The 26,275-nt window shown below is 40.8% G+C and overlaps 1 protein-coding gene across 1 annotated transcript in view; it reads right to left on the bottom strand.

The window, feature by feature from the left end:
* Window positions 1–26,275, bottom strand: part of LOC134225008 (uncharacterized) — a 98,712-nt gene that overhangs the window by 21,698 nt on the left and 50,739 nt on the right. Inside the window, exon 3 of the mRNA XM_062704740.1 lies at window positions 6,149–6,891. Coding sequence (XP_062560724.1) covers window positions 6,149–6,891 — 743 coding nt within the window. The remainder of the gene's footprint in view (window positions 1–6,148; window positions 6,892–26,275) is intronic.

The raw sequence follows: 26,275 nt of genomic DNA, 5'->3' as shown, positions 1-26,275 counted from the left end.
CGGCAGTTTATGGCGACTTTCAGCTATGTTTGTGCTTTAAGTATTCTTATAAGAAAAATGTGATGATGTGCCCGACATTTTTTATTGTGTGATTGTGAGATTTATGTTGATTTTTTTTCCAAAAAATATGTTAACACGAAATAAAGCTTATCGGAGATCACTTTTCCATTTTCTTTCATTTCTACAAAGCGAAACAAAACAACAGATCAATGCAGAATCCATCTAAAATGTCAACCGAATGAGGTAAAACTAATGTAGATTAAAGTCAACTTATACTATACTCCCAATAAATCAAACTTATACTAACGGAGTATAGTGTGCACCTAAACGAAGGCGGGGTCAACCAGGCGAATAGTCAATTAGAATGACTTTTAATCTATATAGTATAGATTTTTTTCCAGAGTGTAGTCATATCAGTAGCACGTCAGTATAGAATAGCGGACAAAAACGAATATGCCAGAACCAAACATGTGTACTGTACATAAGTACAAAATGCAACTCGAACGTCTGTTCGGGTACAAGTTTACATTTGTGCGTATCTGTACAAACACGAAGCGAGGGTACAAACAGAGTACATGTACAGCTGTACTCAGCGAGTTTGATGTTCATTTGGAAAGACTGATTTCTAGTACCTCCAGAGCTACGGAAGGTCCCAAATACTCTTAGGAATCTATAAAGATATTCAGTGATGAACTTTATAATTATTTTAAAAAAATCACTAAAAAAGAAATAAAAAAAAAATATAGGGATATTTTGGAAAATTTCTAAAACGTTACAAATTTTTCTCAAAATGTTTATAACATTTTCGCGAGTCCACATTTTTTTGTATCCTCCTGCGAGTCCAACATGATAATACATCAAAATTTTCCAATTCATGAAATTTTATAAATTCCACGCTGGGTTTAGTTTGATTTTGAATCAGTTGAAATTGTCCATCTTCAAAATTGATCGGATATGTTTTAGTTACATTTGGTTTTTTTTAAATTTTTGTACTTGGAAAAAACCACGTGGTCATAGGGGGGGGGGGGGGTTTGTCAAATGACCACAATTCACCACATGGGGGGAGGGGGTTGAAAATCTTCAAAAATATGACCACGTGGTTTCTGGATGCGGCAGATAAGAAAGCACGTGCAGTGCAGGTCTGCTGAGCGAAGACAACAAGCACGGACTAATCTGTGCGGCTGCATCAGCAAAGGCCGCCTGGGCCGCAATCGAGAACCATCACCAAAAAGCAACCCTATCCTCAAGAAGATGGTGAAGACATGGCGGAGCACCTCTTCGCCATGGAAGAGTTGTTTGAGAGGCTGAAAAATGCAGGGCAGAATTAGGTTAAAATCTTCAAGTCACAATGATTTTAAGGAGTCTGCCGAGTTTCTATGGCACACTGATCTCACAATGGAGCTCATAAAACGGAAGCTGATGGACGAAGTAGCAAAGCGTCAAGGATCATCCGGAAGTGATTCGGTGTTGAAGGTTGGCGCTATGCACACATAACAAGGAAAACAAACTCTGATTTGTGATTTGTCTGTAATTCGGATAACAACCCGAAACCGAAAAGAAAACAGAAAAATAAGGAAGATTGTGTGTCGTTTGCTCTTGTCGCTGACGCGTATGAGACTTCGTGTGACAGTTCGAAGCCATGGATCGTTGAAACTGCAAGCACGTATGGCATAAGTATAGGGGGTTCGGCCACAGAGACCCGGCCGCGATAAACTTAGTAAGTGAACTTCTAGACCAACATTTGAAAAGGGCGTAACAGCCAAAATTTATTCCTTCTGATTCTTCGTCCACATACAAAACTTTATATGTAGACGAAGAATCAGAAGGAATAAATTTTGGCTGTTACGTCCTTTTCAAATGTTGGTCTAGACTTGAAGTATTTGAGTGCAGCATCGAAGAGCAATGTGAATGTTGCTTGAAAGCTAAGAGTGCGCGAGCATCTTTCACAAAAGAATCGTCATCACATTCGAATACAACGATAGATCGTGTACGGCCCGTTTAAAGTGCCATTTGTTATCGGGTATCGTTATTTTATGACCGTGATCGACGATCATTTCCACTACTGTGTACTGTACCTACTGAAAAACAAGTCCGAGGTTGCAACCAAAATCGGCCAGTATGTGGCACTCGTACAGAACCTCTTTGGTCGGAAGCCCAAGGCAATACGTTCGGACCAAGGAGGAGAGTACATCGGAGCAAAACTGCGCCATTTCTACAGGCAGGAAGGAATACAGGTTCAGATGACAGCCGGTTACAGCACGCAACAAAACGGTGTGGCGGAACGAAAAAACCGCTACCTCGTAGAAATGGTTCGCTGCCTCATGTTTGATATCAATCTACCGCAGTGCTAGGGTAAAGGATGAATTTTGGACCACCCTTACGGGGGCTCTTATTTTGGACCACCACGAGGAATTTGCACTTAGTGGCCCTAAATATGAGCCGTCGAACTGGTGGTTCAAAATACCTCCCTTACCCTATTGGGCTGAGGAATTGTGTCAGCAGTACATCTCCAGAACATCCTACCGACGAAGCCTGTGAAGCTGTCCCCGTTCGAATTGTGGCATGGCACCAAGCCGGATGAAGATGTTTGGGTGTAGTGCGTAGGTCCATGTACCAAAAGAAAAGCGGAAGAAACTCACAGCCACTGCGAACTATTCGCTGGAACACAAGGCCTACCAGTTTCTGAACGAAAGTTCAAAGAAAGTAATTGTGAATCGGGACGTTCGTTTTATTGAAAGTGCATCAGAAATATCTGCAGCTGTCGGTAGTGTTCGATTTAGTTTCGATGAAAACTGACAACGTTATCGGAAAACAAGCGCAAGCAGAGGGAATCAAATGCTCCATAAAAGGAAACAACGTGCAGAATCACTTTGGAGAAAGAGATTTCCAAGGATTCACCGATAAGGAGCTGGAACTTGGAATCGAAGACACCAGAGATATTGAACGTCTTCCCAGAAGATCCGAGCGATGGGAATACCGGCGACGAAATTCGAAGTTTCAGGTAAAACCAATCATTTCATTAAAGAATCAAGAACGTACGAGGAAGCAGTTCAAGGCACCGAGACAGCTGCCTGGCAAGAGGAAATTGACTATTTTGCAGAGAACAACACCTGGGAACTGGTGCCACTACCTCCCGAGGGAAAGGCGATTGGTTGTAAGTGGACATTTAAAAAGAAGGAAAACGAGAGCGACCAAGTTGTGCGTTACAAGGCCAGGTTTGTCGCACAGGGCTTCTCGCAGCGGTATGGCATGGATTACGACGAGGTGCTCGCACCCGTGGCCAAACAAACAACTCCTCGGACACTATTGACAATCGCGAGCCGAGACGGTTTGATTGCAAAACACCTGGACATCAAATGCGCCTATCTCTAAGTGAACCCGGAAGAAGATATTTTCCTGGGACCAATTTGGTCTGTCGATTGAAACGTATCCACTATGGCTTGAAACAGTCGGCTCGGGCTTGGAATGCGAAACTTGACAGCGTACTGAAACAGATGGGATTCGAGCCTGGTAAAGCAGACTTTTACTCTGGGCGACCTACGTCAATTTCTCGGGATTCATATCCAAAAAGTCGACGGCCACTACACCATGAATCAAATGAGCTACATCGATAAGCTGCTTGGGCGGTTTGGGCATGAAGGCGCCAATCCTTCTAAGATACCTCTCGATCCTGGATACATGAAACAGTGGGAAAAGTCAGCCCTGCCAACAAATACAGCAACAGTTCGCTAACTGGGCGCGTTTTAACTGGACTGTTTTTTAACTGGGCGTTCGCTAACTGGGCCAAAGCCCAGTTAAAAAGCAGTTATCCGTCAAAAAACAACAACAAAGACTCGTTGACGAGGGGACTCTGGATGGCATATTCTTTAAGCTTCTTGTAAAACACGATCACAACAATGCATCGTGAATTCCCTCGTTAGCCCAGTTAAAAAGCGGCGTTCGTTAACTGGGCTGGTGTTTTAGCCCAGTTAGCGAACGGATGCTGTATATCGTATCGTTCGCTACACAAAACAGGGTAGCCTTATCGTCCACCGAGGCTGAGTTTGTGGCTCTTTCGGAAGGCTGTCAAGAACTATTATGGATGAAGAAACTGTTGAAAGATCTATCACAGGACGATTCGGATCTTATAATGGTTTGGGAGAACAATCAGTCCTGTATCAAAATGGTTTAGTCGGATCGCGTTGAGCGCCGATCCAAACATATCGTTACAAAACATGAATTCACCAAGGGCTTACGTCAACGAGGAGTCATCGATCTCCGTTACCTACCTACGGACAAGATGGTCGCGGATATTATGACAAAGCCACTAGACAGTAAAGCTGGAGCACCACTGTCAGTCGCTCGGTGTTTTTAAAACTTCTATGCGTTGAGGTGGAGTGTTGGCACCACTATGTCAGTTACGAATAAAGTTTCAATAATAGATTCTTCCAGTGTAGCTTATAGCGTACAATATTCATTCCAAACGTGTTTCCTTGAGATAACAGACGTGTTTCTCTATCACTGCGTGTAAATCTCCTACAAAAACGACCCTAATGAAAAAAAAAAATAACCTAGTTTAGCTTGTTTATATTAAGAATGAACTATTTTGTTGTTCGCAAAAATAAAACAAACAATGTATTAATTTTGTTCACATTATCCCAGTCTAATCAAAACAGATTGGCATGAAATGAGAAATGAACCACGTCATGGCAATTATCTATATATTCTCTGACCCTGGCCGTTATGCCGGTAAACAGAGGCCACAGAAGGCAACGACTCATTATTGTCTATGAGCCCGATTAATCATAGCTTTCCACCGAATTGCACATCTGGCAAAGCGCGCAGCAAACGATCTTCACATCTCTTTCTTCTCATTTCCTTTCCATTGCGTCCGCCGAAGAAAATTGGTGCTTTTCTCTTTCGTCATGTTGGGAGTTTTTGGGTCAAATTTAATTCCGCTTTCAATTTAGAGCTCATAATGGTCAGATCTAACCTCAGAAGTGAAATCACGAGTGCAATGTGCTGGCGAAGCTAAAAAGGGGAAACTATTTGTTCAATTGGATGTTTTATTTGCAGTAGAATACGTTTATCGCTGACCGTACAGTTGATACAAAAAAGTTCATCGAACTGAATGATAGTGGCATTATCTGTATAGGCAGTAATGAAGAGCTATCGCATTATCGTGATTTATTTTTCGATGTTTCGGAAGGTCTTATATAATGCCCAAGTCTGGTACGAGTCTGATCATGCATCTGCTCTGCTTTTTGTGAATGCCTCGCCGATAATAGCAAAAAAATACAGACATTCCAAGTTGAATATGTTTTGGTGATACTTGGTCTGTGCATATCTGTGATCGAAGAACAATGCATTTCGGTTAACAGTAGCTGTGCGTGCATTTTGAACTTACAATGCCTATTGGTGTTGGGATACGAAAATTTTAAAAAATCCGAACAAAATAACACTTTTTTTGACAATGAAATGTTATTAAATTGGCTGGTAGTTTCTCGTGCATTATGGAAAAGTAGTGTTTTGCCCATAACTTTTGAGCCCAACGATGGGATAGAATTTCCAGTCGAATACTATCTGTTGCAAGTAATTCGGATAAGTACTATACTGCCGTTATACGCATAACTGTCCCATGTATATAGGGAATCCCAGCAAACATGGGACAAATATACGTATGACGGCAGTATAAAGCCCCAAAAAGTGAAAGAACTTTTTACATGCTTCTTGTATAAAAAAATAGTATTTTGGTTATAACTTTTGGGCCCATGGTCCTCCCGGCCAATTTACGATAGGATTTAGAAGGACAGAAATTCCCGCCGAATGCAACGAGTTTCGAGTAATTGATGATCGATGAAGGGTAAGCACGAAACGAATGAGCTAGACTTTTACGCGCCCATACATTAATTCACAAAACTATGGATGCTCAGGCCTTTCATAAAATGTTTTTGGAGCGAACTTACAGCCATTACGTACACTTTATATACGTTTTGTATCATTTTACGATCATTGATAAAATATGGAACAATTCAATACAATTTCAAAAAGATTGAAACATTTTTTAATTTGTTAGGTTTTTTGAAATTGCCATTTAAACAATCAATATGCGGCTGATATAAAAGAACTGGCAGTGTATTACTGTAATTAAAATAATCAAGCTACTTACTCTCACACGAGTTCTCGTAGTATACTCCTGATGGTTCGCCGACATCGATCAAAGGTCGTTCTCCATTCAAGTACGTTGATGGCCCGTCTGGCAGCGATTTATGATCGAGGTGATATAGGCGACAATTATACTGCGATCCCATTGGTTGCCCCATGTACAGGAATGACCGACAGAGGAACTCGGTTTCAATTTCACAAGCTAATTTGCACGCCGAATCAGAAGTGACTTGTAGTTCCTTGTCAGTGTAGTAATGGAGGCCCACATATTGGGAAACTTTATCTTCTGAAACGCCTGTGCGTGGTAGCTGGAATCCCCTGGTGTATTTACACGCCTGACCTGGTTTCAAACAAAGATTTTCAAAATAGTCAACGCCTTGGGCATCAACCAGCTGAACCAGTTGCCCAGTTGTTCTCCTATCAGAGTCGCTCAACACACATTTCATATTATTGTAATCATATTCCACAGAACGGCATATGAACCGTTTCTCATTTAAACACGCGGACAAGCATGCTTCCTTCGTACTGGTATAAATCAACGCATTATCAAGTCCTCGAATAATTTTATTCGGAACGCGCTCGAAATTCCAAGGCCGTTGGCAAGCGTTTTCCGACCGAAGCTGCAGTTTCACCATGTAGTACATACTCGATGATCTCTGCGGCGTACTCGCAGGATTATTGGCTGCTGTGACATTCTGCAGCTGACATAGTGTTTCTTGTGCAGGTGTTAAAGGATTGACAACAAAACTGTAAAAAGAATAAAAAAATCAAATTGTGACGTTGATAAATGGTAAAATTTTAATTATGTATATTAGTGCTGTCTAATGAACAGCTCGAAGTAGCTCGAAGTTGTTCCCGTCCTACTCGTTGTTTTTTGTCAACAAATGGATATGAGAGGGATGGAAATAACTTCGAGCTGCTTAGAGCTGCTCATTGGACAGCATTATTGATGTCCTAGATAGGCCAGCAAACACCTGAGTAATCGCCGTTTCCGTGAAACCGGTTTTGAGCAAAGTGGCCATAGTCATATATATTTTTATTTCAAATTTATCAATACGGGTATAAACTTCATGGTTTTTAAAGGCTACAATGCAAATATTTTTGGTGCAGGAGAGAATGATAAAAAAAACAACCATGAAAAAAATAGCCCCACGAAATCGTTCAAACTACATTTCGGAGCGAATATTTCCACCACAATTTGACATTAACTATTCAGTACCGGGTTAAAAAAAACGAAAAATTAGCTCTCGCTGTTTTTCTATCCATTTGAAAATAAATTCTTCTGAATTTCCATGAGACATTCTTCCGAAATTCCAAAGCAAGTTCTCACAAATTTGCAAAAAAAAAAAAATTTGTGGAAATTCGAAAGAATTTCATTTGGATGCTCAAAACACCCCCAAACGTAGTGGAATTAAATGGAAAGTACTAAACTCGTTGTAGACAGTTGCTCAAAAGAATTTTCCTTGGAAATTGTAAAGAATTTACCTTTGAAATTAAGTTTAGAAAAATCTTTAAAAAAATGCCTTGAAAATTGTAAATTGAAACTCAGAAGAATATCCTGTGTAGGAACAGGAAAAATCCCTTTGAAATTTAAAGAAATTTTCTGGTGAAGCACAGACAAAAATTCCGTGAAAATTCATACGTATTATTTTCCCTTCCAATAATTCGCCGTGGATATAGAGTTTTCGAATAAAAATAAAGAAAATTTACTGAGGTAGGTTATATGGCCCTTTTAAGATATTTCCGTAGATTTTATCATAAAAATTTAAAAGAATTCTCCGTAAAAGTAAAGTTTCTGGTTAATTGGAAAAGAATTTCCCGAGGGTTTATCTGCGGGAATTAAAAAGAAGATTGCCGGGAAAATCATACGAATTAGCTGATTGAATTTAGAAGATATGACGATGGACATTTGTGTCATTTCAAAGTAGGATCCTAAATTTATTTAATCTTGGACGCTCCATAAAAAAGATCATTATTTATCAAAATTATCGTCTTGACAACGCATGTCTGCTATTGTCGTACCTACATCCAAAAAACAAATCTGACAATTATTGTATAAAATCTTGGCATATACAATTCCGTAAGATTTTTATACAGATATTGTATTTAAATAATACAGATCTGTAAGATTTCAATACAATAATTGTATTAAAATCTTCTGAAATTGTATATGCCAAATTATTATACAGTTTCTTTAAGGTTCTTTTGCAGAACTATATTAAAATCTGCCATCCTCTGGTTGGGTGACATAGTTTTTCCTCATTTGAAACAATTATACAATAAAAATACATAAACATATAGAAATATAACATGATAATGAACAAATTAAAACAGTAGACATCTCTCTTGATGCCCTGAGGGATTTATGATTTTTTATTGGTTCATTTTCATTTATTTAGTTAACATCTAAACAGATAACACTGAATCAACAATTTGACGCCACAATGCACGGTTCGAGGCCGCATCTCTCCATCCTCGGATACGCCCCACGCTCGCCAAGTCGTTTTGCACCTGGTCTGCCCATCTCGCTCGCTGCGCTCCACGCCGTCTCGTACCTGCCGGATCGGAAGCGAACACCATCTTTGCAGGGTTGCTGTCCGGCATTCTTGCAACATGTCCTGCCCATCGTACCCTTCCGGCTTTAGCTACCTTCTGGATACTGGGTTCGTCATAGAGCTAGGCAAGCTCATGGTTCATTCTTCGCCGCCAAACACCGACTTTTTGCACACCGTAAAAGATGGTCCTCGGTGGTACGAGTAGTCTCTCGAATACTCCGAGTGCTTGCAAGTCCTCCATGAGCATTGTCCATGTTTCATGTCCGTTGAGGACAACCGGTCTTATAAGCGTCTTGTACATGACACATTTGGTGCGGTGGCGAATCTTTTTGACCGCAGTTTCTTCTGGAGCCCGTAGTAGGCCCGACTTCCACAGATGATGCGCCTTCGTATTTCACGACTAACGTTGTTGTCAGCCGTTAGCAAGGATCCGAGGTAGACGAATTCCTCGACCACCTCGAAGGTATCCCCGTCTATCGTAACACTGCTTCCCAGGCGGGCCCTGTCGCGCTCGGTTCCGCCCACAAGCATGTACTTTGTCTTTGACGCATTCACCACCAGTCAAACTTTTGTTGCTTCACGTTTCAGGCGGGTGTACAGTTCCGCCACCTTTGCAAATGTTCGGCCGACAATGTCCATGTCATCCGCGAAGCAAATAAATTGACTGGATCTGTTGAAAATCGTACCCCGGCTGTTAGACCCGGCTCTCCGCATGACACCTTCTAGCGCAATGTTGAACAACAGGCACGAAAGTCCATCACCTTGTCTTAGTCTCCGGCGCGATTCGAATATTCGTATTTCACACAGTTTTGCACACCATCCACCGTTGCTTTGATCAGTCTGGTAAGCTTCCCAGGGAAGCTGTTCTCGTCCATAATTTTTATTGGTTCTTCACTCAATTACGGAATTTGACGAGGTTTTGTATCAGTCCATCAGTCAATCCCGCGAATGTATTTGATTCGCGTATTGCATTTCGCTTAGGAAACATCCATAAATTACGTAACGCTTGGAGGGCGAGGGGGGGTTGGCGAACTGTGATGACCCATGAAAATGGTTAATTTTTGCGTTACGTAATTAATGAATCTTCCCTTACAGCAATTTGATTGCTGTATTCATAGCTTGATTTAGTTTAGGATTCAGATCCTATTTGGGCCCCTCCTACTGTGTCCAAGGGCTTGCCGACCCCTCCCCAGGCCATCTGCGAGTTGTGGCGCCTGTCTAGGATGTGGTGGGGTTTGACAGTTAAACCTCTATAAAAAGCTGCATGTATCCACAAGTAGGCTCCGCCAAAGCGACCGTGCGCCGCTCAAAGTGCGCAAGCCCAAGTCCTGGTGTTAGGTGGGACGCTAAACAGCCCTAACACGACGGCCCTCCGACGAGACAGGAAGTTTGCGCAGGCCCAATAGGCCACCTTTAAAAACAACCATTACGAACGACATAGAAGATAATACGAGTCGATACAATCGGCAACGACCTAGGCGACGAATGAAGGATCACGATTGGAAGCTTGGAACATGGAACTGTAAGTCGCTAGGCTTCGCAGGTTGCGATAGGATAATCTACGATGAATTACATCCCCGCAACTTAGACGTCATAGCGCTGCATGAAATCTGCTAGAGGACAGAAAGTGTGGAAAAGCGGGCATCGAGCGGCTACATTCTACTAAAGCTGTGGCACCGCCAATGAGCTGGGAACCGGATTCATAGTGCTGGGACAGATGCGCCAACACTTGATTGGGTGGCAGTCCACACGAAGGGAGACCCGACGACGAGAAAGAAGCGTTCTATGCACAGCTGGAGCAGACATACGATGGATGCCCACTGCGGGACGTCAAAATCGTCATCGGTGACATGAACGCACAGGTAGGAAGAGAGGAAATGTATAGACCGGTTATCGGACCGGAGAGTCTGCATACTGTGTCGAACGACAACGGCCAACGATGCATAAACTTTGCAGCCTCCCGCGGAATGGTAGTCCGAAGCACTTTCTTACCCCGCAAGAATATCCACAAGGCCACATGGAAATAACCTAATCACGTAACGGAAAACCAAATCAACCACCTTCTAATGGACGGTAAATTCTTCTCCGACATCACGGACGTACGCACTTACCGCAGTGCGAATATTGAATCCGACCACTACCTCGTTGCAGTATGTCTGCGCTCAAAACTCTCGACGGTGATCAACACACGTCGGAGGCGTCCGGCTACAAGACGGTAGACTAGCCCAAGTCTACGCGCAGCAGCTGGAAGTGGCACTCCCAACGGAAGATCAGCTAGGCGCAACATCTCTTGAAGATGGCTGGAGAGATATTCGATCCGCCATTGGAATCACCGCAACCGCTGCATTAGGCACGGTGGGCCCGGATCAGAGAAACGACTGGTATGACGGCGAATGTGAGCAGTTAGTTGAGAAGAATAATGCAGCATGGGCGAGATTGCTGCAACACCGCACTAGGGCGAACGAGGCACGATACAAACGGGCGCGGAACAGACAAAACTCGATTTTCGGAGGAAAAAGTTCAGCAGGAAGATCGCGACCGTGAAGCGACGGAGGAACTGTACTGCGTTAATAACGCACGAAAGTTCTATGAGAATATAAACCGTTCACGTAAGGGCCACGTGCCACAGCCCGATATGTGTTAGGACATAAACGGGAACCTTCTTACAAACGAGCGTGAGGTGATCAAAAAGTGGCGGCAGCACTACGAAGAGCACCTGAATGGCGATATGCCAGATCAGACACCAGTTAGCACCTCCAGTGCTGCGGCCACCACAAGCTCCAACAATGAAGCAGTTCTACATCAAGCCTTTTGACCCCTCTACATCGACTGCAGATGTCTGCAGTTATATTCAATATCGTACCGGCTGGAACAGTGACCAGTTTTCTTGCCATAGTCTATCCTCAAACTCCAGCTCAACAGATCGCCCGAAGAGTTTCACGTCATTCAGAGTTGCGGTCAGAGACGAATCTTCTTTCACTAGTTGTATTTCAAGTCAATCCTTTTGGCCCGACTTTGTCAAAGTCATGCCGTTCAAGCTGAGGCGCCGTAATTAGCAATTAACTGCGTCTGCCATTTCACGCCATGTCAACGACATCACATCGTCTCCGCAGATGAATAACAGCAAAGCTTCTAAAAGCCAGATTCTAGTTTATTACCAGAATATTGGTGGAATGAATACCACTATAGCAGATTACTCCTTGGCATGTAACGACTGCAATTTTGATATTGTTGCACTGGCTGAAACGTGGCTCAACGATAATACAATCTCTCAACAAATTTTTGGACCACACTATTCTGTGCATCGCTGTGATCGTTCCAGTTCAAATAGCATTAAACGGACTGGAGGAGGAGTATTATTAGCTGTTAATTCTCGCTTGCAATCTCAATTACTTCTTCCACCATCTGGAGTCTTCGTCGAACAAGTATGGGTTAGTGTGTTATTTCCATCGTGGACGACCTATGTGTGTAATGTATATACCACCGGACCGTACCAACGATGCAGAACTATTCGAGGCTCATCTAGATTCGTTAACATGGATTTTAGATAAAATGAAAGCCAATGACCATATCATAATTCTGGGCGACTTCAACTTTTCTTCCATTGAATGGATGCGAAATCATTCTGGATTTTTGCATCCCAATTCAAGCCAATCGCTCGTCAGTGATCTACACTTCAAACTACTCGATGCTTACAGCGTTGCTGGACTTGTTCAAATTAACGGAGTAGTCAATCAAAACAATCGTTCACTTGATCTTACTTTCGTAAGCAGTGAACTTCTTCACTTATGTGATCTCACTGAAGCACCGGCTCCTCTAGTTAAAGACGTTAGGCATCACCCTCCTTGCTGATGACTCTGCCGTTTCCAGATAATCATGGTGGTGGAATAGAAATTTCGCAGTTTTCCTACAACTACAAAAAAGGCAACTACAGATCGTTGAACCAGTTTCTACGCGAAATTGAATGGAACACGCTACTGCAGGACTGTGATATTAACGAAGCAACAACTCTACTTTCCAACATCTTGCTCTACGCAGTTGATCAGTACGTTCCCAAAACCACCGTTAAAACGCCAAAATATCCTGAATGGTCCACCCCCTTGCTGAAGAAATTAAAATCAAAAAAGCGAACCGCGTTGAAACGTTATTGTAAGGAGCGTACCGCTATTAGAAAACAACAGTACATTTCCATTAATAATGGTTATAAACGGCTTAATAAGCATTTATACCTTAGCCATCAACGCGAAATTCAGTGTAGCCTGAAATCAGATCCTCAAAGATTTTGGAAATATGTTAACAAGCTACGGAAAGATTCAAGCTTCCCCCTCACGGTAACCAAGGATAAAACCGAAGCCTCATCAATCGAAGATGTGGTTGATCTTTTCCGCGATCAATTCAATGGAGTATTTGTAAAGGAATCCATTTCAGACGCCAACATTTGCGGCCGCTTCAAAAGTTCCCTTATTACTGGACACTGGACCTTTTCCCTCAATTACCACTCAACAAATTGAAATGGCCTGCAAAAAATTGAAATCATCCAAAAACCCAGGCCCAGACGGCATTTCGTCATTGGTTTTAAAAAAATGTGTGACATCTATCGCTCAGCCACTGGCCAGGATTATGAATCTGTCACTATCAAGTGGTATTTTTCCAGTCTGTTGGAAAAAATCCTTTGTATTTCCTGTCTTTAAAAAAGGCGATAGGCGATTGGTTTCCAACTACCGTGGAATCGCGTCTTTGTGTGCAACTTCTAAGTTATTTGAGTTACTTGTTCTCGACGTCATGACGCACCATTGCTCCAGTTATATTTCGGAACATCAACACGGGTTCACATCAAAACGATCAACTTCAACCAATCTGGTTCTCTACACAAGCTCAATAATCCAAGAAATGGAGCGAGGTAGCCAAACCGACGCAATCTACACGGATTTCTCAGCTGCCTTTGATAAAATAAACCATAAAATCGCAGTAGCTAAACTCTCCCGCCTAGGATTCAATGGCAGCTTTCTAGAATGGATTGAGTCATACTTGACTGGCCGGACAATGCAGGTTAAGCTCGGTGACTACACATCATCTTCTTTCGATGTCACATCTGGGGTCCCTCAGGGCAGTCACCTGGGACCGCTTATTTTTCTGCTGTACCTCAACGATGCACACTTCGCATTAAGCTGTCACAGATTATCTTTCGCTGACGACTTCAAGCTGTATTATACCGTAAACCAGGATTGTGACGTCACCTTTCTACAAAATCAGCTCAACATCTTCGCCAAATGGTGTGAAATTAATAGAATGGTTCTAAATCCTGCCAAATGCTCGGTGATAACATTTTCGCGAAAGCATAATCCAATTTGTCATGAATACACTTTGCAAGGAGTCGCTCTTCAACGTGCCAGCGTAATTAAGGACCTTGGCGTCATTTTAGACTCCAAAATGTCCTTCAAGGATCATATATCTTATGTAGTAGCGAAGGCATCGTCACAGCTTGGGCTATTATTTCGAGTGACCAAACAATTCAAAGATGTGTATTGTCTCAAGGCTTTATATTGTTCGCTGGTACGTTCTATCCTCGAGTATGGATCATCCGTTTGGGCCCTTTCTACCAGAATGGAATTCAACGAATAGAGGCAGTGCAGAAAAGTTCGTTCGGTTTGCTTTGAGGCATCTGCCTTGAATGATCCTCTAAATCTTCCTAGATATGAAGATAGGTGCAGACTGATTGAACTGGATCTCTTGAGAATTCGTCGTGATGCTTCCAAGGCAACATTTATCGCCGATCTTCTTACCTTCCACATTGACTGTCCTGGAATACTTAGACTGCTGAACATCCGCATCAGAAGCCGTAATCTTCGCACCAACACATTTCTACATGTTCCAGTAACCAGGACCAACTACGGATATAACGCGCCACTAATTAGTATGTGTCGTCTATTTAATAATTGTTTTTGTGCATTTGACTTTAGCCTGTCTAGGACGACTATAAGAAAACATATTTTAAGATTTTTAACATGTTAGCATCAGTGTTTGTTTAACTCATGTCTGTAGGGTTGAAATGTGTACCTGTTGACGATAGAATTATGAATTATGAATGCCAGACAACGGTGGCGGTATGGGAATCGACCTAGGAGCACGCGCGCAGGACATGCGACTTCCGGCTCCGAATCTCCAGGCAATCCAGGAGAAGATTGGCCGGCTGAAAAACAGCAAAGCCCCTGGAGTTGACCAACTAGCATTTTAACATGGTGGTGAGGCACTGGCTAGTGCGCTGCACTGGGTGATTACCAATGTTTGGGAGGATGAGGTGCTGCCGCAGGAGTGGATGTAAGGTGTCGTGTGTCCCATCTACCAAAAGGGCGATAAGCTGGATTGTAGCAACTACCGCGCAATCACATTGCTGAACGCAGCCTACAAGGTACTCTCTTCCTTCCTTCTTCTTTCTTCTTTTTTCGATCTTCCTTCTTTCTTCTTCCTTCTTTCTTCTTTCTTCTTCCTTCTTTCTTCTTCCTTCTTTCCTCTTCCCTCTTCCTTCTACCTTCTTTCTTCTCCCTTCCTCCTTCTTTCTTCTTTCTTCCGTTTTCTTCCTTCTTTCTCCCGTCTTCCTTCTTTCTTCTTCCTTCCTCCTCCTTCTTTCTTCTTTCTTCCTTATTCCTTCTTCCTTTATTCTTCTTCCTTCTTTCTTCTTCTCTCTTCCTTCTTCCTCCTACCTTATTTCATTCTCCTTCTTCTTTCTACCGTTTTCTTCCTTCTTTCTTTCTTCTTCCTTCTTCCTTCTTCCATCTTCCTTCTTCCTTTTTCCTTCTTCATTCTTCATTCTTCCTTCTTCCTTCTTCCTTCTTTTACCTTTCATCTTCCTTCTTCCGTCTACCTTCTTCATTCTTCCTTCCTCCTTCTACCTTCTTCCTTCTTCCTTCTTCCTTCTTTTATCTTCCATCTTCCATCTTCCTTCTTCCGTCTTCCTTCTTCCTTCATCCTTCTTCTTTCTTACTTTTTACTTCTTCTTTCTTACTTTTTACTTCTTATTTCTTACTTTTTACTTCTTATTTCTTACTTTTTACTTCTTATTTCTTCCTTTTTCCTTCTTCCTTTTTCTTTCTTTTTCCTTTCTCCTTCTTTCGTTCTACTTCTTCCTCACTTCTCACTCCCCAGTTCTCATTCGGCCTAATGACAGTTCGGCCTAATGACCCAGCATCCTTGCACTGTTAAAACAAATACAACACATTGAGCAAAGTGAGATAGGGGAATTATTCCCATTTCAATTTTTTGATAACATGCGTGCTCACTGCTAAAAAATAACACAAAAATAAAAAAATCAAATTTCTTTTCGTTGCTTTGTTTTTGATTAGATGAAGTTTAAAATAGTAGAGTGAAATCAGTAGTGATTCAGTTTCATTCCAAATTTTCGACCATTATTCTAGTTTGAATCTGGGGCAAAATAGAACAAACTCGCTGGTTTCCCAAACAGTGTTCCATTAATGTTTTTCAAATTTTCATTTTTTTATTCATGTATTTAATTGCTAGGCACTGTGTTCTTAACCGCTACTGTGCCATGATCTACTATGGTATTCTGCTGTACAGAATCCACACAGTATCTATTTTTAGATATCCATTATTCGTTATTGTTGTCGTTGCCGGTTCATCTTGTCGTGATTGTGTTCGTTTTTCCATGTCGAGTATCCAATCCGGATAACGTTGGAGGAATGCCTCCGAGAAGAACAAGTTGTCAGTCGCAATCAGGCAGCCGTGATGGTAAGGCGCATACCCCAAAGCGCCACCTTATGGGCTGCGGATCCGGCGACTGACGGTGGAGTGGCTGGGAAGCGAACCCATGACCAATCGCTTATAAGGCGAACGTGTAACCAACTACGCTACGGGACCCCCAAATTTTCAAATAAATGAAATCATTATGTTGCTGCCAAGATAGGCGCCGTAACTGCAAAGTAGATTGATCCGTAGAAAAAATGGCGCATTCATACACCAAAACAATTGAAAAATAGGGACACGGCAGGTATTTCCGTCCATCGTCGTAGGGGCTAAAACCAACTAAAGCAACGTTCAACTCGGACTAGCGACTCCAACTAGCGGAGGTTCATTCGGTTGGCATTACGTAGTTTGCCCTGGCGTGACCCATTGAATCTTCCAGCTTACCCTGATCGCTGTAAACTGCTTGGTATGGACACCCTTGAAAGAAGAAGAAAAATTCAGCAGGCAACATTCGTTGCCAAGGTACTGAACAACGAAATTGATTCTCCGCAGCTGCTTGCGCTTCTGGACTTCCGCGCAATTCAACGTCCTCTCCGGCAACGATCACTGCTACAGGACAGGTTCCATCGAACGGCGTTCGGCTACAATGAGCCACTATCGTCGATGATCCGGACGTTCACGGTAGTTGAGGATCTTTTCGATTTTAACCAAACAAGCACACGCTTCAAAAAGAAGATTTATCGTTCGTCATTGCTGTAGGTGTAATTATCGTGTGTTATGACAAGTTATGTAGAGTATTTTATTCATTAAGACATTGTAGTTAGATGGATCAGCACTAAATAAATAAATAAATAAATTTGCTAGAACTCCATTAGGTCTGCATGTTTCTCCTGAGCTTACGATTTAGTACAGATGAGTTTGGCAAGAAAGTGTCTTTTTCATTGGTTTACGAGACTATGACGAAAAGACGAAAATGCCTGCCTTGACCCTATTCGAATCTTGTGATTATTTCGTGGTACAAATCTGCAGAAAATAGAACTGAGCGTTATACCAGTTTAATTTTTTTGACAGTTAACTGGTAATGAATCTAGAACAGCTGCTGGGAAAATATATGTTTCTGTTTCATATTCAAACCGACAGCCCCGAACGATTTGAATCACTGCTGATTTTGCTCTTATTCTTCCTACTAAGAGCACCTCCACAGGAGTCCCCATCTGAGTCCCTTTCGCTATTTCCGGGCCCTTTATAGGGACCCACTTTTACACCGGAGGTATCTAAACAGGAATGTAAAATAAGAACGCAACTCAAAATTTGCCGTGAGTTTCTAAATTAAGCGCCTCATACTGGGTTGCTAAATTTTTATACAGGGTTGCTATTTTGGGAAACGTCACTTTGGTGTTGATCAGAGTCTATTATATATAGAGTTACGCAAAGAGTGAAGCCAAATCTACCTATTGAACTGTCAAACCGTCTACCTATCGAGCAAAGTAAACAAATACTTGTTGGTAAGGCGGAAGTATTGTTATCGCCTAATGATTATTATGGCGAATTAAAACGCATGAATTGAAATGTATTAGATTTGTTCTAGAAACAGCTTCAAAAAACTTCAATACAACCCCCAATAAAGAAGCAACAAGAAACTCACGTGTTTGCACTATGTGGGTGACTTGGTTATCGAATTAAAAAGCTTTAGCAGTGAACACTCCCGTGAAGTCACTTTAAGGGTTGAACAAAAATGAAAGTTGCAAACAGAATAACAAGAAGATCATTCAGAATAAGTGTAAGAAGATCCTCTTTGCGCAACTCTATATAATAGACTATGGTGTTGATAAAAAATTTGCAGGAAATCTTATTTTCTTTTTCAGAACAATTTCGGCGTACATTAAATAGCAAGGGAAATATTCAACTTTTTGGATCTAGTGCCCCAGTTCATCTCCGCGAAGAAGTAATTACAGTAATGGATAAGCTATAATGAGGAGTAATGCGCACCGGCGTCCGCTAGAGCCCGAAATATTCATGGAAGTTTTGCGAAAGAAAATTCTACCGCTTTCCTTTTGCAATTTGTTCCAAGGAGGAGGTCTTTCAGGAATCACTCAGAAGGTTCCTTCAGTAATTGTTGAGTATGTTCTTCAAGTAATTCATCCAGAAAATCTCCCGCAAGTTTAAACATGATTTGCTTTGGAAATTCATCTAGAATCCCTGGAAGATTTCTCCGGAAGTTCCTCAGCAATCTTAAAGTTCTTTCAAGAATCTTTAGCAGTCATCCCAGAATAGTTTTAGGATTTCTTCCAGAATCCCTCGGGATTTTTTTATTGGAATAACCCTATATACATCATTTCTTTTGTGGTTTCAGTTAAGAACTTAGCAAGTTTTTTAAAGAGAATTCTCCGAATTCTTTCGGATGTTGTTATAACATTTTTTCTCCGGGACATGCTTCAGAGCAAAAAAAGGGGAATCATTCCTACATGATTTCGTCAAGAGGTTCTTGTAGGAAAACTGGTGGGAATTTCAGGAGGTATTTCTTCGACTGCAAGTATGAATCCCCGAATGAAATTTCCAGGAGGAAGGAAATCCAGAAGATGGCGATTTCTATTCCCGATTCGGTCAAGGATGTTTTCGAGTGGGCTCCTTGGGCGTAGTTGTCACAAAAAATACATACTCATGCAATGGTGAGCACAGAAAAGCTTTTAATTAATAACTGAGGAAATGCTAATAGAATACTGAATTGAGCAGCTAGCCAAGTTCCAGCTGAAATGTAGAGCCATTGAAAAAGAATATGACTACTTTTAGCAATGCCCGGTGAGAACTCAATATGTTTACGAAGTCGCTATAAGGTACCCCGGAGCAAATGAAAATACGGGGTAAGTGGGTACTATGACTGCAGATGAATCGATGACCGTTTTTTATGGTACCGCCATCGCACAGTGGGACCAATCCCAAAAAAGACGGTCATAAATGTTAGAAGTGAATAAAATGGTCTAGCAGGTCACATATTGTGATTTTTCATTGAATAGATGGTTCCTCTTCTCGGCATCAACGATCCGTAAGCTAAAGTACAACTATCGCAGTGAGAGGAGAGGCATCAGTCGTCGCAAGCACGCTATAGTTCTCTAAGACAACGTGCTTGCACCAAGTGGTGTCCATCAAATATTAATGGCTGGCGCCGCCAATGTAGAGTTCTCTTTCTATGAGCATTTCCACAGGTATTTAATTACCAATTTCAGCCGCCTCACCGCAGTGCTAAGGAAAAATTTATTTTATTGTCAGAAATTGTAAACATATGGAATAGGTTTTGTTTGATCCTTAACCGAAGTAAAGCTGTAGAGGCGCAAGTTGTTACTTGATATTACGATTCATGTGAAAAACTCATGATATTTGTACAGAGTAAGTTTGGAAAATTAGAGGTAAGGGATAAAATAAAATCCTCTTCCGAAATTATCCATTGCGACTAGACATAACATGACTTGATAGTTTATCCTACTTTCATTATCAATATTTCCAAAATGTCAGAGCGCAGAAGCCTTTAAGAACTAGTGATCACGTGGGATTTCCTCAACAACAGTATGCGTGAGACAAGAACAAATTGTGCTGGGGGTCGTACACATATCACGTGAGCCCTTTAGGGGGGAGGGGGTGGCTTCTGTCGTTTTTACGCACCATGTAAATAAAAAAAACATTTGTTTGAAAGAAATCTTACATGAGGGGTGTAGAAAACCACAGAAAAAAATGCTAACGTAATAAGTGTACGACCCCTAGACAATTTTAAGCTGATGTCACACCATTGCATTGGAGCAAATGAGAAGTAGAAAGAGAAGTTAGAACAAATTGTGCGTTGCTGCACTTATCAAAATTGATTGGCAAGACCGAAAGGACCACCGTCAGTAAAACCGAAATAACTGAGCGGGCGGAGGGTGGCGGAACCTAATTTCTTCAGGATTGGATTCCTGACAAAAAAAATGAAGCTTTAGTGTGACTTTCATTGATGGGTACCGATGGGTACCCTTTTGAATTTTACAATGAAGACAGCAAGAAGATAATATAATAATAATTTCATACATAATAAAGACCGAGTACTTTCTGAACGATCAAAAATAATTTACGAACGTTTAAGCGTGGCTTTATTAGTTTTAGGGCTACACTTTGTAATGGTGCCAAATATAATAGGTTTGGGCGATGCTTACGTTGTGGCCAACATAATGAACAGTAAAATAAATGTTACAAGATTTAACAGAATTAAAAATCGACAACATGCTCAACTTGTATTGACTGTAAAGGTAAGATCCACCCGAATAAAATGACTCAAAACTATGTTTAGATCATCATCAAGTATTCTACTAACAACCCATGACTCAAGTTATCAATTTGGATCATTTTGAAAAAATGGTTTTTGACCGTCTTTTTGAAGATTGGTCCTTCTGTGCATCGGGGGTGAAAATGGGTCTGGGGGTGAGAATGGGTCATCGCTCTCACCGGCAGCCTGGAGGTCGGATAGCAAAATCGTTCAAAAAGGTCTCTTATATTTTAATCTTCTTGCCCTCAGATACATTCAATCTATTCTACAAGCATTCTAAGTACTTGAAACAGTGACCCATTCTCACCCCCATTTGACCCATTGTCACCCCCGACGACGGTAACAATGTTCTAGGAAGATGAAGCAGAACTATAAACGAATTCACCCGACACAAAAATATTTGGAATCAAAACCATAAGGCACCATACTAATGCTATTGCTTGATCATGACTTTAAACTACCGGGAAAATATATTACTTTTATTTTAATTCAATGGATTTCCAACTAAATTTTAATTGTTTTTAGATGGTTGTCTAGTGAAAACTAAATTCGTCATTCATATATCATATGGATCTGAATAAGATGCAGTTTGATTCCGTTGTTAAAAAGTATTGTACAGTTAATTACCAAATGTGTATTTTACATTCTGAAAATTATCTCCCGCATGAAGAAGAGCAATGGCTATAACTATGCGATATTCTTCGCTTGCCACCTAAAACATTTGATACAAAAGTAAGCTAATGGTAAACAGGACAACAGGCAAATAAACAGTAAATCGGTTGTTGTCTTGTTTTCATATATGCTGACATTATAATACCTTTCTTGTTTCAAAAATAAAGTCCGACATGCAACCAATCTCCATCCATGATCTGTATATACCAATACTCAGAAATAATATGAACAGTACAAACAATCAAGCCATTTGGTTGGAACGCGGTCGATTTATTCACATTGTGGACGGGAATAGGGGGTGCTGACCAAATGGTCCAGCTCCCTATCTACATTCCTCAAATTAGTTTCGTTCGACAGCACAATAGGACAGCCCCATATAAAGGTGTGGCCAAAACTACCGAAAGGCCAATTTTCGTTTTGGGCGAGTAAAATGTGATGAATACACAGCTAACCTATATTTCTATAATCAGGACGGTTTTTATTTTTTAGATTTTTTCAGGGAGGGGAGGGGGGCGTTCAAACTAGCCCCTCCTAGATATGATATTTTTACGTTTTTTGGGAAAAAACGGACATCTTTGCCATGTTTTCGTCTCAAAAGTAACATATTTATATATCGTTACAAAACTCTTGAACAGATCTATGCAATAGGCTTGATAATGTGATAATAGCTCCGTCCAGAAATTAGTTTTTAGTAGTTTTGTAAAAGCATATTTTAAGCAATATTTAACGAATAAAACAGTTTGGTACCCCGCAATACCCCGCAGTAAAACATCATGCACTACACTATTGAACTCTTAAGCTTTGAGGACCATGAATATTTTTTTTTTCCCAAATTCACCATTTTGTAAGACACATGAATTTTAAAAATTGCCCATTTTTGCCTTTCTCGTGTACTAAGTATACGTAGAAGCTATATAATCGCTCTAAAAGCATTTAAAAAAAGCCTAAACACTCATAGTGTTGTATACCGATCGACCCAGTTTGAAGAATTGAGGTGATGTCTGTGTGTACGTGTGTGTGAATGTCTGTATGTGTGTGAGCAAAAATGTTCTTAACTCTTTTTAAAGCACTTACTCTAAACCGACTTACTCGCAACAAGTTTCATTCGTCAGTTCCATTGTTCCCTATTGAAAATTGGCTGGATCAGACTATGGACTCAAAAGTTATGGCCAAAATACATTTTCTTATTTTACAATTTTATTCTGAGTTATTCAATAATGCCACTTTAATTGAATTTGGTGACGAGCACAATTTACATAGCATTTTGAGGGGGAGGGTTATGTCTTAACGTTGCGCATATTTCAACAAAAAATCATCTATCATATAAAAAGCGTTACGCAGTGAGAAGGAAAGTTGTTCAAAGTTTACAATTTTGACATTACTACATTAAAGGAGCAAATTATAGATTTAACCATAACATGTTGGATGAGTAGTGTGTTGAATAACTCCTTAGCACAATACCTGTTTATAATTATGAAAGAAATCTTAATGAAATATCAAATAAATGAAATTCCGTTTCGTTGTTGTCACAATATGACGCTAATTGAATCTGTTCTACCCTCCTTTATTGGTTTAATAAGTTCTACTCAGTGAATTTTCAACACCAGAAGCTAATAGTGCTTGTTTGATCATTTTAGGAAATCTGTGTTGCGTCCATTTGTCTGTGACACGAATATACAGTTCATATGACCATTAGTATTTTATGCAGCATCAAACAGACTTATTGCAAGCCAAAAAGTGACAAAATTCCGTTGGTTTTGTAGAATATGACAAAAATCGATACTATGCCCATACCCCATTGAAGGCTCAGAAAAAATATTTTTCTTTTCAATCTAGGTTTTTATGATGAATACCACTGTTTATTGCAGGATTCAAAATTTTGGCCAAAAATACCTCCTTTTTTTTCCTATTGTGGACAGTAGAAAGCAGAATAGGTCCCATATGCCCCGTTTGAAGGGGTAAGTGGGTAAGTTTTATCACTCGATAAAACTCGACGTAAACTACGTAAAACCAAATAAAGTAAACTGAACCAATTATTCCGCTTTATATACAAGAGAAGGAACTAGAAGCTGTAGCAGCATTTCCCACTCTCTGTGAGGGAGTTGGGACTCCACTGTCTAGCAGCTTGGCCACCCCATTCACGAACCCCAGTTCAACAATTGATAATACCCTAAAATTAGGCAATTATCAAGGATTAGAACGCGGTGCATAGGAGATGCATGATGCATGAAAGAACTAAAATTTTCAATAGTTTAGCGTTGATACTCAAAAGTTTCAATGCTACTGGCAAATTGGTGGAGAGTTTGCGAATCGATTGATATATACATATTTTAAATCCATTGAAAGATAAAGGACCTATTAATGTTACAAATCTTACATAATTTCGTTACGGACCTCAATTTTGAAATTTTCATATTACACCCTGTATTCGAGTCTTCCTCTTAGACGTAGTTTACGTAAAAAAAACAAACAACCGCAATAATAGGACGCATTTGCCTATCGTTGCGATATTTTTTGAAGGTTAGTCCTATTGTTGCGGTATTGCCTGTATTTCTTATGGAGGGTGATACCACAACAATAGGACCTTAGTACTGTCGCAAAAATAGGCTCAAAGGACGCAATCTTTTAATGAAAAATGTTGATGTTTTATCATGTTCTAGTGGTTGATTCGAAGAGTTTTAGCGGATCCACAATTGAATCATTTGTTTGAGAAACTGCATATATCCATTTTACACAATTTCAAGAAACTAACAAAAAACTGTTTTTGAACAAATTGGCATCGATTTTTTCGATTTCTTGGATACAGATCAATAGTTTTTGCTCTTTAAAGTGCGTGCACATATGTAGTTTCTATAAAAACGATTTTTTTCATACATTCTTGAACAAACTTTTTTTTGTATTTTTTGCCAGAATACATATTTTTGGAAGAGGATTCAGAATCTATAAAAAACAATAAACTGTCAAAACAGCTCAAGGTATGGTACACGATCAATCACTCCCACCAAGATCTCATTGATTACGCTGAGAAGTGAAAGTGAAGATGAAATGCATCCTTGCCTTACATCAGCGACTATCCGAATGGGGTCAGACAAACATCCGACCTTATCTGAAAATCCATTGCATCCCTGGGAGCCACATAGATTTTCGTGATTCTGACAACAGAAATCCCTTCTGTACTCAATGAATAGCAAATAAAGGGACACTTCCAACTTGTTGATCTCCAGAATGATGCGGAGCGGGGCAAAATATTGCATAATACTTGCTACAACATTCGCATATACAGCATAGGGTCAGTCCTGAATGCATCCGCCGACAGCCGATCGACGATCGGATAAATTCAAGCAATGTGTTGTCGGATCTCGCCAATTAGAAGATGATAGTCAAATGCAATGTCACCATTTTTCCTCCATCCATTTTTCAGCTCCATTTTTCAGCTGACCCATTTTCAGAGAAGCCAAATACTAGTCTTGCCAACTAAAAGCGGCTTTACAGAAGTAAGTCAAACGCTGTTGGCTGGCGGGAGAAGTGGGAGGGTATATTCCCCGGCCGACAATGGGAGGAAAGCCGCAACAATCGGAAATAATCACTTCCTCTACGATATTTCACGTCGCCTGGTTGGAGCAAAAACAAATCCGTGGATGCCAGAGAAAGACGCGACATGTCAGTCACTTGCCTATGTAACTGATCAGCTGAAATGTTGGCTCGACCACTTAGAACAACTTCTTGAAGTTTTGACGACTCATTTTAATTCGGATATAGGAAAAGGTTGACTTCAAAGTTGATTCACCAACGGCAGCAGGCAGGATTCTGCCCGGATGATTATGTGAGAACTTTAGGGAAGATCCATAAAGAACGTCACGTTAAATTTTACGATTTTAACCCCCCCCTTCCCCCCTTCGTCACACTTTTTGTATTAAAACTCTAAAAAAATTGTATGAGTCTTCACGCTGCTCGGAACTCCCCCTCCCCCTAGGAGCGTGACGTACTTTGTGGATGGCCCCTTACTTTCATGCTAAGTATCATCCTGGAGCAGGTCAATGAATTTCAAGTGACCCTCCATTTGGTACTGATTGACCACGGTAAAGCCTTCGATTGTCTGAATCACGAAAAGCTTTGGAGCCTCCATAGAAGCAAGGGAGATCTAGAAAAAATCCAGAGTCCTGTACAATGGAATCGCTAGAGTGAGGCAAGGATGGTTGCATTATATCCTTGTTGCTGTTGTCCTTGTCGTAGTCGACGAAATCATGGACCGCTCAAACAGCCCACCAATAGAGCAATCGAACGACCTCGACCCAGATGATGATACTGCATTACCATCGCAACATTGCTCTACCATGTAGAGTAAACTGTATCACCCGGTGGTACGCTCCCACTCATCAACAAGACCAAATCGTTGAAAGTGAACAAGTTCAACTCTACGGTAACCGGGTAAACAGTGGAAAAAATCGAAAACAAAATCCAGTTAACAATGGGCGGCGGGCCAAGATCAACACAGAACATGGAAATCCAATCGGTTCAGGCAATGCACCAAACCTCGAATACTCAACTCTAAAGTGAAATCTATGAGTCTTGGTGCGTATTAGCAGAGATTACATAGATTTGCAAGTATTCATCATCCGATGTCTACGTTTGGGTCAAGTATGGAAATCTTTCACGTTGGCCATATGTACTCCTAAAGGTGCTCAGAAGACAAGAGTGAGTGTGTGAGAATTGGATCCCACTTAATGAATGCTGCATGTACATGGCCTAAGTATTGTGTAACTTTGATTAACTATTTTTACAAAGTGATGGAGATTTATTTTAGAACTCGTTTGGAAGAATATTTTATTTTTCATACAACTATAACTCTCAAAAGGAAAGGTTGTTTTCAGTTATTGTACCTTTGCCTGGAGTAAGGTAAACGAAAATCTGCAAC

The sequence above is a fragment of the Armigeres subalbatus genome, chromosome 3 (genome assembly GCF_024139115.2).
Source record: "Armigeres subalbatus isolate Guangzhou_Male chromosome 3, GZ_Asu_2, whole genome shotgun sequence".
Lineage (NCBI taxonomy): Eukaryota > Metazoa > Arthropoda > Insecta > Diptera > Culicidae > Armigeres > Armigeres subalbatus.
This window is presented reverse-complemented; position numbering and strand designations above follow the sequence as displayed.